This window comes from Corvus cornix, chromosome 1 (assembly GCF_000738735.6).
Source record: "Corvus cornix cornix isolate S_Up_H32 chromosome 1, ASM73873v5, whole genome shotgun sequence".
Lineage (NCBI taxonomy): Eukaryota > Metazoa > Chordata > Aves > Passeriformes > Corvidae > Corvus > Corvus cornix.
In genome coordinates, this window is record NC_046332.1 from 44,978,272 (window position 1) to 44,995,351 (window position 17,080).

Genomic DNA, 17,080 nt, shown 5'->3' on the forward strand with positions numbered 1-17,080 from the left:
GTACTTTCCAAGATTTCAGTCCAACAAGCTAAGTTCTATGTGCGAATGATTTGTCCATGTAACCTACCAAATGTGCATTTCCAATCCAGAATCCAGCTGTGCTCATTTAACCTTGGCTCATACACACAGGGAGTGTTCCCATCCTAAACAGCTAGGGACATTTAGAGGGTAGAGTTCTAAAAAACACTGTTTTCATGGCGTACTAGAGATCAGAGAAAACTCTTGGTTCCTCCAGTTAAATAATTCAGTACAGCATCTTGGTTCACTGGACTAGGAAGTGTTTAGTTGTACTGCAGCACTTCTTATTAGATATGCAATCTGCTCTAGCTCTGATTATCTTGTACAGCATAAACTCTTTGGCATAGAAACAGCACTAATTAATATTTACATAGCTCCAGGGAAATGCATACTGTTACACTGTTTACAATAATGCTTGATGTTAGTTCTGTTATACAGAATCAGAATATGGTCTAGGAGAGCCAAGAGACTCACATTCTGCCATGAATGAATGAGGCCTAAGTTTTGAAATCAGGGAGATGCCACTGAAAGCACTTTGGTTTTAAATCTCTCCAATTTTTATCAAGGACTATAAATGGAAATGTTTCAGCTTGTCAACAACCGCTATTCAATCACATGGGAAAAAAAGTGCTCCTACAACACTCAGAATCTGAACCCAAACCAGCACTTTTTCTCTAAAAAGCAAAATTTTGAACTACTCCTGGACAGAGGTGAAAGTTAATACTGGAAGCACAAGCAAGATGAATGCAGCTCAACGCAAAATGACCATGTTCTGCACCTAGTGAATGGTCTCTGAATTAAGAATACATTCTAGCATTAATGCCAGGATGACAAAAAAAAGCATCTCTACATCAAGTCTCTTATCTGAGCAGTGCTACCACCTCTTAGTAGAAGCAGAGAAAGTGAGAAGAAAAGGTGTGGACAGAATCACTGCTGTCAGCTGAACATCCATCCAACCCCTCCTGCTTTCTGGCTAACAGCAAGTGAGCTTCTTCAAATACTTCTTCAAATATTGTGTCTATAATTTCTTACAGTTACTTCTGACAGTGAACTGGGTTTAGATGTGCCAGACAAAATTCTACCCTATTACTCACAGCTAAGGCTTGTTACTAAGCATTGCAGGGAAAATTAAGAAACAAAAAAAAAAGGAAAAAAGAAAGGTAAAAAAAAGACAAGCTACCCTGTTCAGTCTCAGATATCAACTGGAGAAATCATAGAAGAATCCTAGAGGTCACCATAACTGTCTTTAACATAAATGAACCCCACAGTAGGCACATCTGCCCTGAGTAAGTCCATCTACTCTGCTGCTCATACAGCAACATGACTGCCAGAATAATCAGTGTATTTCCAAGATTTTGACAGCCACCATCAAAATCCTTTCTTTGGTCCAGATAATAAACTTGCTTTGACAGCAGTGCCAATCCCCCCTCCCACCTCATACGTACCTGATCACAACCTGCATTCACCAGTTCCTGGAGCATCTGCCTGTTGACTTCCACGGCTGCTGTGGTGCTCGACTCATTAGCAAAGGGCAGCAAAGAATATCTGATTTCTCGCAGAGCTTTCTGATATGGTCCAAACTTGGGCGTTTGTCTCATCTGCTGCTGCCTTGCAGCATCCTTCCCTATTAAAATCTTAGGGTCCAGAGAAGTTTCACTGCCTGCTCCAATCGGTAGTCCCTGACCTGAAGATTTGGATGGCTGCTTTAAACCTTCTCGAATCTCTTGTAACCTTTGTCTGCTGTTTCCAGAATATGTCGTAGCAGGAAAAGTCTTTGGCCTCATTGTTAATCCAGTTTTCTCTGAGCATAAATACAGCTTTATTCTTTGTTTCTTTTAAATTATTTTGAAAAAGTGTCACTTGATGGTATCAATTTCCTGTAAACATAATCCTTCAAAGAGAAGAAGAAAAGGCAAAATTCTCAAGAGATTTCTGCCAAAGTTTTACTTCAGCTCACAATCTTCACATTTCCTACAGAAAATGAAAATCTGTGGAATCATCATTTTGCAGACTGACAGTGTCTGAAACGAAAGAAAATAAAAGGTACATTCAATTAAGTTGATATTGTAAATGCCTCTGAAGAGACAGCATGAGAATTAATCAAGTGAAAATGAATCCGTTTAACCTCTTAAGCTGTCACAGTCGGATACCTTTTAATGATTTTCACTTTATCTGTTTTCAATAACAGGATTCTAAAAGACTTTCTCAAAATAACCAAGTAATAATTAATTTTTCTTTTAAGTTTAATTTTCAAAATAAAATAAAACCCCTAAGAACTAAGGTTTAAAAAAACTCATTTAAGAATTGTACAGTACCTAACTGTGGCAAGTTTCCTACCCAGTTGCATAACCAAATTCTGGAGAAGCCTATCCTATTTCATAATTAGGGAAGAGTATGCTCATGAAATGTTTTTCCCCCACTTAAGATTTTGTTTATTTTACACTAGCTGAGCACAGTTTCAGAAGTTTATGAAAAAGATTTATAATGGAAATATTGATGACTCTAACCATACCAACTTCTAGCATTTCAATAACAAAGTGAATAACAGAAAGACAAGATATTTTGCCTTTCCATGTGAATAACTTATCAAAGCCTGAAGGTAACAATTCTCACCAGAATTGGAAGGAGAAGGGGGAAAAAGAAGAATAGAGGAAAGGATATATGATACTTCATTAGCTGTGCCTTATAGGGAAGAAAAGGAAAAGAGGTGTAAATGGAGCTATACAGTAAGAGCAGAAGATGAAGAACCAGATCATATAGCGTCCCAACACAGAAAAAGAAGACTTTGAGACAGCTTTATGCACCTCTTCTGACAAGCAGCAGAGAACACCAATGCAGCACAGCTGAGCTATCATACAGCTTGTGATCTCCACGCAGCACAAAGTTACAACAAGAATCCTACCTTAACTAAATCTTCGTGCATCACCGTAATACAAACATGAAATAATGGTGCATTTGGAACAGGATTAAAAAGACAGCCTCATCAAAAATGTAACCTAGCTACTGATGCTGCTTATGCAAATTGGCTTCTTCTGCTATCATTTGCACTTGCGAAGTGACTTCTGAACACTGCACCAGCCACCTTGCTGGTAAGGAAAGAATTCCATTCAGTTGTTTCCAAATCGCCAATACAGAGGATGGTAACACACCGTATGTTTCTCTCTGGCACTCAGAAGCCAATTGGATTTTTTTTTTTTTTAAGGTGCTTCACTTTTGATCATAGCACCTTTATCACTGATAAGAGTTTCTCTGGGAAGTATTGCTCTTTATTTTCACATGCTCATATTAAAACCTCTTTTTGTTGTGATAGCTGCAGCATTTCCCAAAAAACCAACCATTTCCATACATTTACCAGCACTTCTCACTGCCAAGCAAACAGACTGCTACTGTGAAGCCCAACAGAATCTGGACACATTCACTTCTGAAGCCCACCACCACTTCCTCATCAGTACAGTCTGCTTCAAGCTTTCCTCTACAACCAAGGTCTGAAATACAACAGTGAAGTCAGACACCAGACTCCTCTATGATGGTTCACCAGTCTGAAATGCAGGAGCACGGATTAATCACTTGAGATTAACCCATGTCAACCTCTTTTGCTAAGATTTAAATGCTCTGTTAACTAAAAGACACCAATAATGTGTTTGAGGTCTTGAGTTCCTCTACTCAGTGCTCTCCACGAATACCCTGTGACACTAACTCACAGAGAACTGACAGTGACATTTGCCAATTGTTTTAAGGGAAGTGCTAAAGCTGTTCATCCAGATTTTGATGTTTCCACAAATCAGCTATTGGTCAGTAACAGATCAAGCTTTCACTGTCCCAAGAGAAGACAAAAGCAACTGCAGGATCTCAAGAACAGATTTTTTTTTCTACTTGGACAGAATATAGCAAAAGGTAATACACAGACTTGGTAAAAAATAAAACACAGTAGTATTGCAGCCTTCTTTGGATTACATCATAACTAGCTAGAAGATACAGAGCAATTAATTGGTCTAAAATTGTCTTTCTTTTCCTGACAGCAGCAGGCACCATATGGCTGGGTTTAGGCATCTGGGTTGTTCTTCCTTTTCAGTCCCTGTGCCAATCCTCAGGCCTGGGACGGGCTGGGAAAGCTGGCAAGCCCCCCACCTTTTTGCAGCAAAAGACTGCTTTCCCACTTACACACATGCTTCACATAAAGAACTTCTGTGACCTTTAGCCTAAGCTCAAGTCTAATAATGCTGGGTCAAGCCAGCTGGCAACTTCATCAGCTTACATTTACAATACTGCTTAAACCAGAAAGAAACGTTGCTCGTTTAGACAGTATGAATGAGAGCAGCAACAACAGCAAGTACTGGAGCTAACTGAAAACCTGTTTCATATTTTGCAGGGCTTTTTTTCTATAATGAAATATGTAAGATAAGCAGAAAAACTGGAACACTAAATATTACAGATAATTTACAAAGAAAGACAAGCTGCTGGCTTTTTAAAATCTTCATAAGATTTGCATTCTTAGCAAAAAAATAAAACGGCTGTATGCTCTAAAAGATATGTAGTGTGTCTCATTCTGTCTAAGCATTTCTAACTGTACATCTAGATTTGGATAACTTCAAATCCTTCTAATCTGCACCCTGCTTACAGCATAAATCTATCAATAGATTTCTTTCTGCCATCAGGAGAAATTAGAGTTCTAAGCCATTCTGACTAAACAGTCCTAAGGTCTTTTCCAAACTGTTATATGTTCTGTACTAATTAGAAGCTTGCCCATTATCCTGAAAACATGACATTTCAAGGAAGTTAAAGAATTTTTCAGTAACTGATTGTTTCATTTGATAAATACCAATAGCTGCTCTGTCAGCAACCAACCAACCGACGACACTGAAATCATATGCTGGTGTCTGTTGTCCCAGCAGCACTATCTATTCACTCTCCCGCTTCTTCATCCACCAACAGGCTGCATGTGGTAGTGGCTTTGTGGAGCTGGGACACAGGCAAGAAACTAAAGCTCGCCCGAGCTGGTGAGCTGTTTCCCTGTAACTGTGCAGGCACCGGGGTGAGCTGAACTTGCAATCACTGCAGTATAAGAAGGAGTAAAGTTTTAAGAAGCTGCTAGAACTACCTCCCCCTCTCAATTTACAGGTATCGCTTTGGGGGTTTTTTTGGAGGTTTTTTTTGGAACACAAATTCAAGGAGGCAGGAACTGTTCACTTTGTATTGGAGGTCTACGATGGGGGGGAAGCGTTTCAGGAATTTCATCATTATACAAACCGTGCTTCTCTTTATAAGTGGGCACATTGTGGAAGTGAAGAAAAGTGGAAAGGGGATTTTCCCTAAGACGATTCCGCCACTCCTTCCCTTCCTCCTGCTAACAGAACTGTCCAAAAGTGACTCTGTGCCCGTGTCCCACTGCCAGCTACAAGCACTGGCCCAACGCAGAGCTGTGGGAAACATCTCGCTTTCCCCCTCCACAGCAGCCCGGCAGTGACTGACCGCAAAGCCCGGGCACTCCAACGAGCCCTTTTTGCGTCATTTGCGCGAGTGCCTTTCCCGGGAAAGGGGTATTTCAACACGCACACCGCTCACGAGGTAGCGGAGAGGGTGGCGAACTGCTGGGTTTCGGCAGTGACCTTCAGCTGACTGGGAACAGCGGGCCCCCGCCGCAGCCAGACGGGACCCGCGGGCTCTGGATGCCCCCGGCCGGCTCCCGGCGCCTCGTTCCCTGCGACACCCGCCCTGCAGACTCTGCCCGGCGGGTCGCCTTCCCCCCCCGTGCCGCCGGGAGTCCCTTCTCCCCCCACTCCTTTCGTGGGCAGAAGCATCCCAATAACTCAGGCCATTTATTAGCAGCTCCGGCCTGCTGGGGCAGAGGCTCGGACAGGCGGACCCCCATCCCGCTGCGCCGGGGCTGGGCTGCGCTGTCACACGAGTGTCCGGAAATGTCGGAGGGTGCGGGCAGGGCGCCCAGGCTGCGCGGGGGGGACTCACACACGGGACGCTCACTCCCGCTTCCGAGGACCGACCCACGTCCGCTCACCCGCACCCCCCGCTTCTCCACAGGACTTTCCCTTCCGCGCAAGAGCAGTTCTGGGGGATGGGGAGCGCTCCCACTCGGGGCTGAGGGGGAGCCCGCGCCCCCCGCGCCCGCTCCGCTCACCTCCCCGGGGCGCCTGGCGCCGCCGCTCGCCCTCCGGGGGTCGGCACGGCGCGGCTCAGCGGCGGGAGGCGGCCGCGGCGGCGCGGGCCGCTCTCCATCTTCCCCCCTGGCCGTCCCGGGCGCCGAGTGCGGGGCGCAGTCGGGACATTCGCTACATTGTTGGCATTCCATTCGCGCCACGTGACCCCGCGGCGCCCGCGTCATTCCACTCCTCCCGGCGCATTCCAGCGGGGGGAGGGGCTTCCAGGGCGGGAAGGGCCGGGAAGGGCTGGCGCACCCTCAGGGGACCGAGGTGCCGGGGGCCGCCTGCCCTCCGCCCGCCGGCCCCCTCGGGGCGCCCGCCCGTAGGTTTACAGGCTGTACGAAGTGACACTTTTTCCTCTCCTGCCTCCACTTGCTGAGGCGAAAAGGGCTGGGGTAGAATTATGGCATGGCTTGGGTTGGAAGTGACCTTAAAGATCATCTGGTTCCAACGCCCCGCCCATGGAGGGCACCTTCCACTAAACCAGGTTGCTTAGAGCCCCATCCAACCTGGCCTTGCACACCTCCAGGGATGAGACATCCACAGCTTCTCTGGGCAAGATAGGTGACTTGGAAGTGCTCTTCCTGTCACCCCATGCTCCAAACTTACTTATATTGAAATGTCTGTGCTGATAACTGTCATTCCTACCACTATCCATTCCATGCTGGACTAACCAGGCACACAAAGTGGCAGTACTATCAATGCCTACTTGGGGTTTCCTTGGGGTTTCCTTTTGGTTTCAGGTTTGCTTGGGTTTTTTTGAGGGGGTTACTTGTTTTTCATGTTTCATCATGGTGAGGAGACAAGGGAGCTATGAGGTACTGGAGGAGGGCAGACAGGGAATCCACATCTGGAACAAAAATGCAGAACCAAGCTGCAAAGGCTATTTGGATGCAAAGTTCATGTTTGACCTTTTTGTGGATGGAACTACCTGGAACCAGAACCATCAAATCACTAAGACTGGAAAAGATCTCTGAGATCATTGAATCCAACCATTAGCCCAGCACCAATGTGTTCACCACTAAATCACATCCCCAGGTGCCACATCCACATACCTTTTGAACACTTCCAGGAGTAACGACTTCACCACTTCCCTGGACAGCCTGTTCCAATGACCAACCACCCTTTCAGAGAAGGTATTTTTCCTACTATGCAACCTAAACCTCCCCTGGCACTACTTGAGGTCATTTCCTCTTGTCCTGCTGCTTGTAAGCGGGGAGAAGAGACTGACCCCCACCTCACTAAACCTCCTTTCAGGTAGTTTTAGAGAATGATAAGGTCCCCCTATTAACCCATTTTTCATGCAAGCAGGAATATTATGATTTTAGGTATCTCTCTGGTTTTTAATAAAGACAATTCACAATGAGAAATAATCCCCACACTCCCAAATACAGTAATTTTTGGATCTGGAAGGCTGGCTCTGACCCCTCAGCATGACAGATATGCATGCTAGTCATAACCATGCATTAATACAGAGTAAAAACCATAAGAGAGCAAACTTCCATACATATAAGCATATATCTTTAGATCATTAACATGGAAGAAGCCTGCAGTCCTGAAATTCTTCAAAATTCTTAAAATCCTGTTGCAGAGCTGAGAGGTGCTCATTGTAGAGTTTCTCTGTTTGGCAGGGAAAATGTAAGTCTTGCAAATTGTTAAGACCCGTTTAATTATGCGACGAGCCCCAGTGTCTTCCACTGGACTGTGAGCACGTATAAAGAGAAGTCTGTGCATAACTGTCTTTCCAGGATGGGAGCTATTTTTACAGCCTTTTCCAAGCCATGGAGACTATTTTTGTAAATAATATACTCATGGGCAGTCCTGTCTCAGGATATTTCTCTGAGCTTGTTTATCATAATTTTTTTTCAATGTCTTTCATGCAAAATTGTCAATAGTGCCTATACATGAATAATGCTTATTAAAAAATAGTGCTTACAAAAGTGCTGGTTTGGGAGGAGAATAGAGTGCTACATGGCATGAGAAAAATGCAGCTTGGTGCGCAGAAATTGTTTAGCGTCTCATCTGAGGGCAGTCAGTTACTGTATTTAAATTGCTGTCAGAATTTCAATAGTGTCATTGACTGGAATATATTGTACGGCAGGGCGGGGTGAAAGAGGAAGCCTCTCACTCTGGAAAGCTGAAGATGAGGAAATCCACTAGGTTCAGACCAGATTTCAGTGTTGGCAGAATATTGCAGGATAATGTGGCTCATTTTGCAATCTTCAAATACCTGCAAAACTGAAGTAAATTTTAAGTGATATGACAGATGCATCATGGCTTCATTTTCTGAATTACTGCTGTGCTTATCCGATGAAGCATAGCAACATGATTGCCCAAACTAGACATTGCTCAATGGCTTGAGACCTTTTCCCAACAAAGTTCAGACTGGTTTAAAGGAGCAGCATCAAGATAAAAATTGCTTACTCTGTGCTATTATGCTCTTTTGTAAGATTTGCTTGTTAACCACTTTCTTAAATCTAGGTAAAACAGATCTTTTAATTTGTTTTTCTTCTTTGGAATTTTTTGTTCCATTTTGATGCATTCTGATCCATCTGGGAATGAGACTCAGCTGCACTATTTTGCTTCCTGGTTCCAGCCAGCTGCACTTTCTAAATTTCATGCATTTGCACAGAGTTCCTGGGATAGAATTCCCACCAGCAGAGCAGCAAGTACAGGTGAGATGGGTTGCATCCATTCTCCAGAAAGAGCCAGATGTAGAGACTCTGTAGACTATTTCTGCTTTTACCTTTTAGAAATGCAAACTATATGTTCCTCAGAAATACTAGGGAAATTGAAATCAGCTAGGTTGATACAACGACTTGGTTAAAACATGATTTGATCTTTGTAAGTTTTCTGGAGATTACTGTAAAAGTCATCTCTTTGGAAATTACTATCAAGTCTTTCTTCCCAGCTATCTTCTCCCTAGTAAGGTACCTCCAGAAGGAAAGATGCCCCATAAAAAGAACAATGCAATTTGTCTGTGCAGAGCAGCAAATCTGTTCCCAGACGAGACTATGAGATAATAATCGACCATGAGTAAGGGTCATTGTATTTATTCATGGCTCTGCTTCAGTGGGTGATGCTGCTGGATCTGTGGTGATTACAGCACTCACCTCCTGACTTGCCTGAGCAGCTGTCTGCCCCGCTGTGTGGGCAAGTGGGAAGGACCACAGATCCACTATTTCACATTCTTTCTCCTTCCACCCACCTACAACAGCGAGGGAGGTGGGAGCTCTGTGCAGCTCCATCCTGACATCTAATGCTGTGTGTTGCCTCATCCCCTCCTTGTATTCTTGTTACACTGTTTGCTGGGCCACAGTGTCTCTTTCTAAACTATTGTATTTGGAACCAATTACCAAATCATACTGCTAAAAATACTCCTAGCAACCAAATAATTATGATGTGGGTGGATGAACTTTTTCTCTACACAGTACTAATCGCCAATAAAAGCTTGAACCCGTTCAGAAAACTTGAAAAAGAAAGGTAAAGGAATATCATCAGCAATACCTAGTTCTCTGCTAGTTTTTTTCAAAAAGAGGAACACACACATGAAATAATAGTGAACATGTGAATGTATGTATGTATGAGCATACAGACACAAGGAATTTGCTGACAGTGACATTCTCTTTAGAATAACAGTGACATGTTTAGGACAAACCAGTGTGATGTAAAATGAATGATGTACAAGAAAAAAGACTACAACATCACTGAAATGTTCTTGTTTCAATACATTGATTTTCTTTGCAGAGTGATACTGGGGAATCATTCTTCCCAAATCACCAACGCAAAACCAGTTTGAAACAGCAGTTCTGAGTTCTACAGCACAGTACAGACAATACAACCTATATGTGAATATAATATACATGTTTAACCCTGACACAAAATTGCATTTCTGGTGGTCAAAAGTAGGCTCAGTGCTTCAATAATTGAGTAGGTGAAAAAATAAACTCTAACCAAATTCTAAGTATGGTTTAGATATGCTTTTTTTTTTTTCCCCTAGGAGTATGCCTATGGGATCTATCACAGAACTCTTTTGGGGTGGCAAAGATGCAGCGAACGTGAGACCTGGTATTTGAGAAATTCATTTTATTTTAACACAAAATAGTGAAACAGGATAAATCTGACTGGGAAACTGCCTCAGCTTGCACACAGACTCTGGTTAACTGGGTAAGGCATTCTGGATACTCAGACTGCCTTTACAGCACTCACAGGTTCAAAAGGTTCAAAACTCTGAATTTCAAAAGGACCCATGCTCCTATGTACTCTGCTCCCAGCCCCAGACTTTGTATCAATCATTGACTGCAGCTGGAGCCCAGCAGAGCCCAAGAGGACTGTAGGAATGTCGGGACTTTGTGTGGAATTTCACCAGTTGTGCTCTCCATTTGGAACTGAATTGCTGAGCCAGTTGCACCCCCCATTTGGAAATGAATTGCTGTAGTGTTCAGGTCCCTGCAATCAGATTGATGGGTCACTTTGTTCAGATGCAATGCAGATGGCTTTTGAGCAACACAGCCACCCAATCCGGAAATTTCAGAAGTTTTTAGGCAGTGCCCTTCTGATCCTGGAGAAAAAGAGAAGGGTAATGCAGGACATGTGGAGCCCTGGTAACAGGTCTGGGCATCCAGCAACCATCAATCTAGCCTGCAATTATCTTTTCATCAAAGGCCTGGCACAGCAGCATCTCCCAGCACAACAATACCCCCACCACAGCTTTGTCCTTCCTGCCACAGATGCTCTGAATGATTCACACTCTGGACAGAAGGAAAAGGTGTGGGAGGAACACATGCGTATTTAAAGCCCTTGGCTTGGTGCAGAAAATGAGGGACTTTGGAAGTGGTGAGGACAAGGGTAATTTCCCAAAATGTCTATGTGGGAGAAAAAATAAAGAAGGAGCTGTGAGGAACCCCTATCCTGAGGGAACAAATGAGTACTCTAGAGTACTCTGGAGAAGAAAATACAAAGGAATTCCCAGAGCAACTGGTGTGGAGGTAAGGATTCAGGACTAGGAAACTCGAAAGGAGTGCAGCACGCAAAAGCAGCACCAGAGCACATGGGGAGCAATGAGCCACATGTGTAGCTTATGGAGACTACAAAGTGCCCCATGCTCCATGCACACACACACCCCCCACACACAGTACAAGGGCATTCTGCAACCGTAAGGGACCATCCACGGCTTCAGAATGCTGATACACCACTGAAATGTTTCACGTTGATTTGGGTGAGGGGCTGGTAGCCAGGTCTGTAGAGCCAAAGATAACACAGATCAGCTTTTTTCCACTCTCTGTCCCATTTTGGGACTGACAGCAAACCGTTTCACTTCTCCACCTGAACTTCCCTGCCTGTAAGGAAAGAGGGGTAATTCCCATATTTTGGAATTTCCAGGAAATCTCTTTCTGTGACCTATCATTATGTTAAATTGATGTCTCAAAGCCCAGCATCAGAATTCAGCATTAATGTAAAAGAAAGGTGTGTTCATTTCTCTGATCATTTACTGTACCTATTTAGAAGGCCTGGTATTAAAGCCCCGTGCAGCTCTATCCATGAGTAACTCATACATAGGGAAAGATCCAAGTCTTGTTTAAAGATCTGATCCCATTAGATAAGACCCTGGAATAAGAGGCAAAAATTACTCATGTGACAAAGACTGCAATTTACTCATATGAAGCCTAAAATAGCAGTGAACAAAACTTTACTGAAACTGGGTATTTTCAGTTAGTTACTTGCTTGCAAATAATGCCTGGTCACTAAAGCTAAATGTCACATTCCCCAAAAGCAGCACTAGGAAGGCACCTACAAGACACCTCAACAGAGAAATCTGATGGATAATCACCAAGAGGGAGACAAAATGTAGTAGTCACAGCAGGGAATGCACACAGCTCACATTCTCAGGGTTAGTTAGGAACCCATGTCCATTTGGTTGCAAACCAGGCTGAGTCACAGGCATTTTACCACAATTACTCCTAACCCTTCCCAGAGCAAAAAACCAAAAGCATTTCAGGAAGCCTTAAGGTGTACAATATTTAGAAACGTATCAAGATCCTTCTTGTCCTAAGGAAGGACAAATAGGTACAGGCTAGAGAGAATAAATATGTTAACAAAGGAGTTCAGCAGTGAGGGCTGGCAGTCCAGTGCCCTTGGAAGGTAACACTAGATAGACTATAATAATCTCAGTTTACAAACATAGAAATGGTCCTCTCCCAGCTAAAGGCTTGAATGGAGTCACAAGTTAGCACATTTAATAGGCTGCCTTATCAAAAGACTTAATAGGAAAAGCAGTACTTCAGAAAAGGACTAGAAAGTGTCAGATTAGATATAATTTGAACACATTTTGGGTTCCCAGCATAATGTGTGGTTTGGACTTCATGTGGGTCCCAGAGGAAACTATTCCTCTTCTGAGATGTTGCTGGATCTGATGGAGTCTGTAAAAGGAGGGAAATATAGCTGGAAGATTATAAAAAAAATAGTGACCACGGTAATGAGCCTTGCATCAGATCTTTGAACAAGACTTGGATCTTTCCCTGTAAGCCTTGTTATTATGACTAAGTCAGCTCTAAAGGAAAAAAAAATAACAGCAATGAATTTCAACTGATTAAATTCTGAGAGAAACTGGACATGGAACAGAGTAAAGGAAGGAATGGAATAGAAAAAGCGGCAGTGGCATATGTTAAGAAGCACTATTAATGTGTATTCAAAGACAATTAAAATAATAGTACAGATGGGTAAGGAAGTACATGGATAAGAAAAAGACACAGTGCAGAAGAAGAGAACTAGACAGATTGCAGACTGACATCAGTAATGCACAAGCAAAAAGGGGTGAGTTGATATAAAACATGGAAGTCGAACTGTAAGAGATTGAACTATGTGCATTTAAATACTCCAGATACACTGAATAGGACTTCAGTGGAAACAGGGAAACAGAGGTAGATGTCGGTTATAGAAGCAGAAAAAACCTATTTCTACCTCTATTTTTAAAAAGTCTGCTTTTGCATCAAAGAGTGACAGAAGTAGGTGACAGAAGTAACCATAAATTAAAAAAGAAACAGAAGTAAAACCGTGCTGATGCAAGGCAATTGCATGTGTGGAATAGCTACTAAACAAGAACATTCCAGGGAGGCATAGGGAAAATATCAGTTAATCTCGCTATATGTGATGGTGCACCAGAAGGCTGCAATTGCTACCAAAAAATCCCAAACCCATAATAGGGACCACCTCTTCAGAGCAGAGATTACATCTCTGCAGATAAGATGGACAGAGGAGTTGAAGAGAGAAGCAAGGCTAGGCTGTATGAACATTCACAAGGAACACAGCAATTCAGCGGCAAAGCCAGGACCAGAATCCTCATCTACCAAATAATGATCAACAACTAGATCATACTGTCAGTAAAAAAGAAACAAAATTACAGAAGGATGCAAAACACAAAGAGTCAGAGGGGATGTCCAATTTCTCACTTCCAGGCTATTGCCCAGATACAAAACTCTAAGGCAAACCTGTAAGACTTAGGTCTTGCCCTAGTTAATCTGCAGAAGTTCAGATCCTAGCTGCTTAGCCTCTCTTTGACACACAGTAATTTTCCAGTGGTGCTGTAAGCCTATTGCTCCATCTCATTTTCCTAAGTAAACTGGCTTTTCACAGTGACTGTGCCAACAGAGCTGGCCTTACAGCGGCATACCTGCCACATCTGCATGATGGCGCGGAGCTGCCCAGCGGTGCTGCTGGCTCATGGCATCTCCTGAGCTTGGCACAGCGAGGTTGCAGAACTCTCCTGTTCAAGGTCTGCCCTCAGAAGTGGGCACCACGTTTCTTGTGCTGTAAGAGAGGGCCTGAGAGCTGAGCAGTTGTGTGGTGCAGTAGTGAAGGGCAGGGCTCCAGTGGAAGCCTCCACTGTTTGGATTTCCTGCAGGAAGGAAGTGGGATAACATACAACTTGGCAAGGCATCTCAAAGCAGCATAAGAAGCTCCAGTCAACAAACCTCACATATTTTCTTGGGGGAGAAAAAATGATACTGAGTAGAGGAAAAACTACAGTCACACCTCTATGTACTCTGGGAGTCAAAATCCTGTGTGCTTTGTACTTGTTTACACAGCTTTATCAGCAAAGGATACCAGAAAACCGAGAGAAGCATTTGCTATTGTCTGTGAGGTGAGTGACTTGCACAAATAAAATAACTTGGCCTGACCCATCGGTATAACCACAAGCAGGGTGGAAAGATGGGGATTAAGTATCACACGGCCTTGGCAATAGAAACAAAAAATTGCACATTGGGACTTCTCATCCATACGTGCCATATGTCCATATTAAAGCGAAAGTTTTATTGAAATCGGATTCAGGATTACAGCCCCTAAAATGTTGTTGGGGGAAGTTCTGAGAGACCGCTGTGTAGGTCTATTGGGTTTGCATGGCAAGGTTTCTGTAGTGGAGGACTACAGGGGTGGCTTCTGTGAGAAGCTTCCAGAAGCTCCCCCCATGTCCAACAGAGTCAATGCCAGCTGGCTCCAAGATGGACCCACCCACTGCTGGCCAAGGCAGAGCCCATCAGTGATACTGGTAATGCCTCTGGGACAATAGACTTAAGAAGGGGTGGAAAAAAGCTGCACAGCAGCAGCCAGAAAGAGTGAGAAAACATGAGAGCAACAACACTGCAGGCACATAGTTCAGTGAAGGAGGAGCAGGAGGTGCTCCAGTTGCTGGAGCTGAGATTCCTCTGCAGCCCCTGGTGCAGACCATGGTGAGGCAACTGTGCCTCCTGCAGCCCCAGGAAGTCCAGGGGGAGGCAGAGATCCACCTGCAGCCATGGAAGAGCCCAGACCAGAACAAGGGGAATGCCTGAAGGAGGCTGTGACCCCACAGGAAGCCCATGATGGAGCAGGCTCCTGGTAGGACTGGTGAATCTCTGGAGAGAGGAGCCCATGCTGGAGTTTGCTGACAGGACTCGTGACACTGTGGGGCACCCATGTTGGAGAAGTTAGGGAAGAATTGCAGCCTGTGGGAAGGACTGACATTGAAGAACTTCATGGAGAACTGTCTCCTGTGGGAGAGATCCCACACTGGAGCAGTGGAGGAATGTGACAAGCCTCCTCCTGAGGAGGAAGAAGCAGCAGAGACACGTGATGACCTGACTGCAGCCCCCATTCTCTGTCCCCCTGCACCACTGTGGGGGAGGAGGAAGAGAATTCAGGAGTGAATTCAGGAAGGGAGGGGTAGGAGAAAGGTATTTTAAGAATTAGTTTTTATTTCTTATTATACTACTCCGATTTCATTGATAATAAATTAATTTTCCCCAAGTTGAGTGTTTTGCCCATGACTATAATTGCTGAGTCCTTTGTCCCCCTGTCCTTATCTCAACTCATGAGCTTTTTGTTATATTTTCTTTCCCCTGTCCAGCTGAGAAGGGGTCATAGAGCAGCTTTGGTGGGCACCAGGCATCCAGTCAGGGTCAATCCACCACAGAAGGAGAATGAAAAATCCTCAGCTTTCCATAATGCTTTGCTAGAATATCATCACAGAAAAATACAACATGAAAACAGCATCGAAACTGACAGAGTTTCCCCTCAAAAAATGCTTTACCACCACATGTTCCTGTTTGGTGACTGTCATTATCACCGCGTGTCTCCTAGTCTTCTACACAGTCTTTCAACCCACATCTATTTTGAATTAACTTCCCACACCAGCCACTGCTTTTAGCTCACTTCAGGAATACACAGTTCCACCTCTAAAAAGCATCACAGTGGTCCTACACATGCTTTCAATTTTCTAGCTATTTTCTTTCAGTCTCTGCTCTATGTTACCTTTACATACTCTGCTAGAACTCATAAAACCTGAACTCCAGGATTAAAGAAAAAAGGCTCTGAATGTTAGGGGGTAGCTTTTATTCATCACCAGTTAGTAAACTGTTGGTTGGATAATATGTGATTTGCAAATAATTAAAATACAGAATTTGGTTATAATGAATCTGTAACTTAAATGAGTAAAGTCTTCTTAAAGTCTTGGAATGTGATAAACACAGGAATAGGAATATTGTCGTGCTGTAAATCAAAGGGAATAGAGACACAGAAGTCACAACCAATTGTCTTAAAGCAGCATCTCATGACACCATGCAAAGCAACTCGAGCGGCCCTTGCTTTTCTATCCCCATTATTACAAATCATAGAATGGTTTGGGTTACAAGGGATCTTAAAGATCACCTAGTTCCATCCTGCTGCCATTGAGACAGGGACACCTTCCACTAGACCACATTGCTCTGAGCCCCATCCAACCTGGCCTTGAACACTTCCAGGGAAGGAATATCCACAGCTTCTCTGGACAACCTGTGGCAGTGCCTCATCACCCTTACAGGGAAGAATTCCTTCCTAATATCTAATCTAAACTTGCCCTCTGTCGGTTTAAAGCTACTCCCCTTGTCCTGACACTACATGCCTTCATAAAAAGTCTCTCCAGCTCTCATGTGGCCCCCTTCAGGTACTGGAAGCCTGCTCTAAGGTCTCTTCAGAGCTTTCTCTTCTCCAGGCTGAACAATCCCAACTCTTTCAGGCTGTTTTCATAGGAGAGGTGCTCCAACCCTCTGATCATCTTCTTCATGGTCTTCCAATGGACCCACTCCCTTGTTACGTTGGGGACCCCAGAGCTGGATGCAGCACTGCAGGTGGGGTGTCACCAGAGCAGAGCAGAGGGGCAGAATCACCTCCCTCGCCCGGCTGCCCACGCTGCTTTGGATGCAGCCCAGGATGCAGCTGGCTTTCTGGGCTGTGAGAGCACATTGCCAAAACACACTAAACTTGTTGTCAACCATCACCCCCAAGTCCTTCTGCTCAATGCTACTCTCAATCCATCCTCTATCCAGCCTGTATGTATGCTTGGGGTTGCCCTGACCCAGGTGCAGAACCTTTACACTTGGCGTTTTTGAACTTCA

At 44.1% G+C, this 17,080-nt stretch overlaps 2 protein-coding genes across 3 annotated transcripts in view; both read right to left on the reverse strand.

Moving 5' to 3' along the window:
• Positions 1–6,291, reverse strand: part of LATS2 (large tumor suppressor kinase 2) — a 48,971-nt gene extending 42,680 nt beyond the window's left edge. The window contains exons 1-2 of one of the 2 annotated variants that reach the window (XM_039565068.1): positions 6,152–6,291; positions 1,464–2,039 (exon numbers count right to left, since the gene is read on the reverse strand). In XM_039565068.1, coding sequence (XP_039421002.1) covers positions 1,464–1,802 — 339 coding nt within the window. In that variant the 5' untranslated portion in view covers positions 1,803–2,039; positions 6,152–6,291. The remainder of the gene's footprint in view (positions 1–1,463; positions 2,040–6,151) is intronic. The other variant, XM_039565064.1, reaches the window with a different exon arrangement.
• Positions 6,292–13,883: 7,592 nt separating this feature from the next.
• Positions 13,884–17,080, reverse strand: part of SKA3 (spindle and kinetochore associated complex subunit 3) — a 38,970-nt gene continuing 35,773 nt past the window's right edge. Inside the window, exon 10 of the mRNA XM_010400522.3 lies at positions 13,884–14,067. The gene's annotated coding sequence lies outside the window, so the exon portion shown is untranslated. The remainder of the gene's footprint in view (positions 14,068–17,080) is intronic.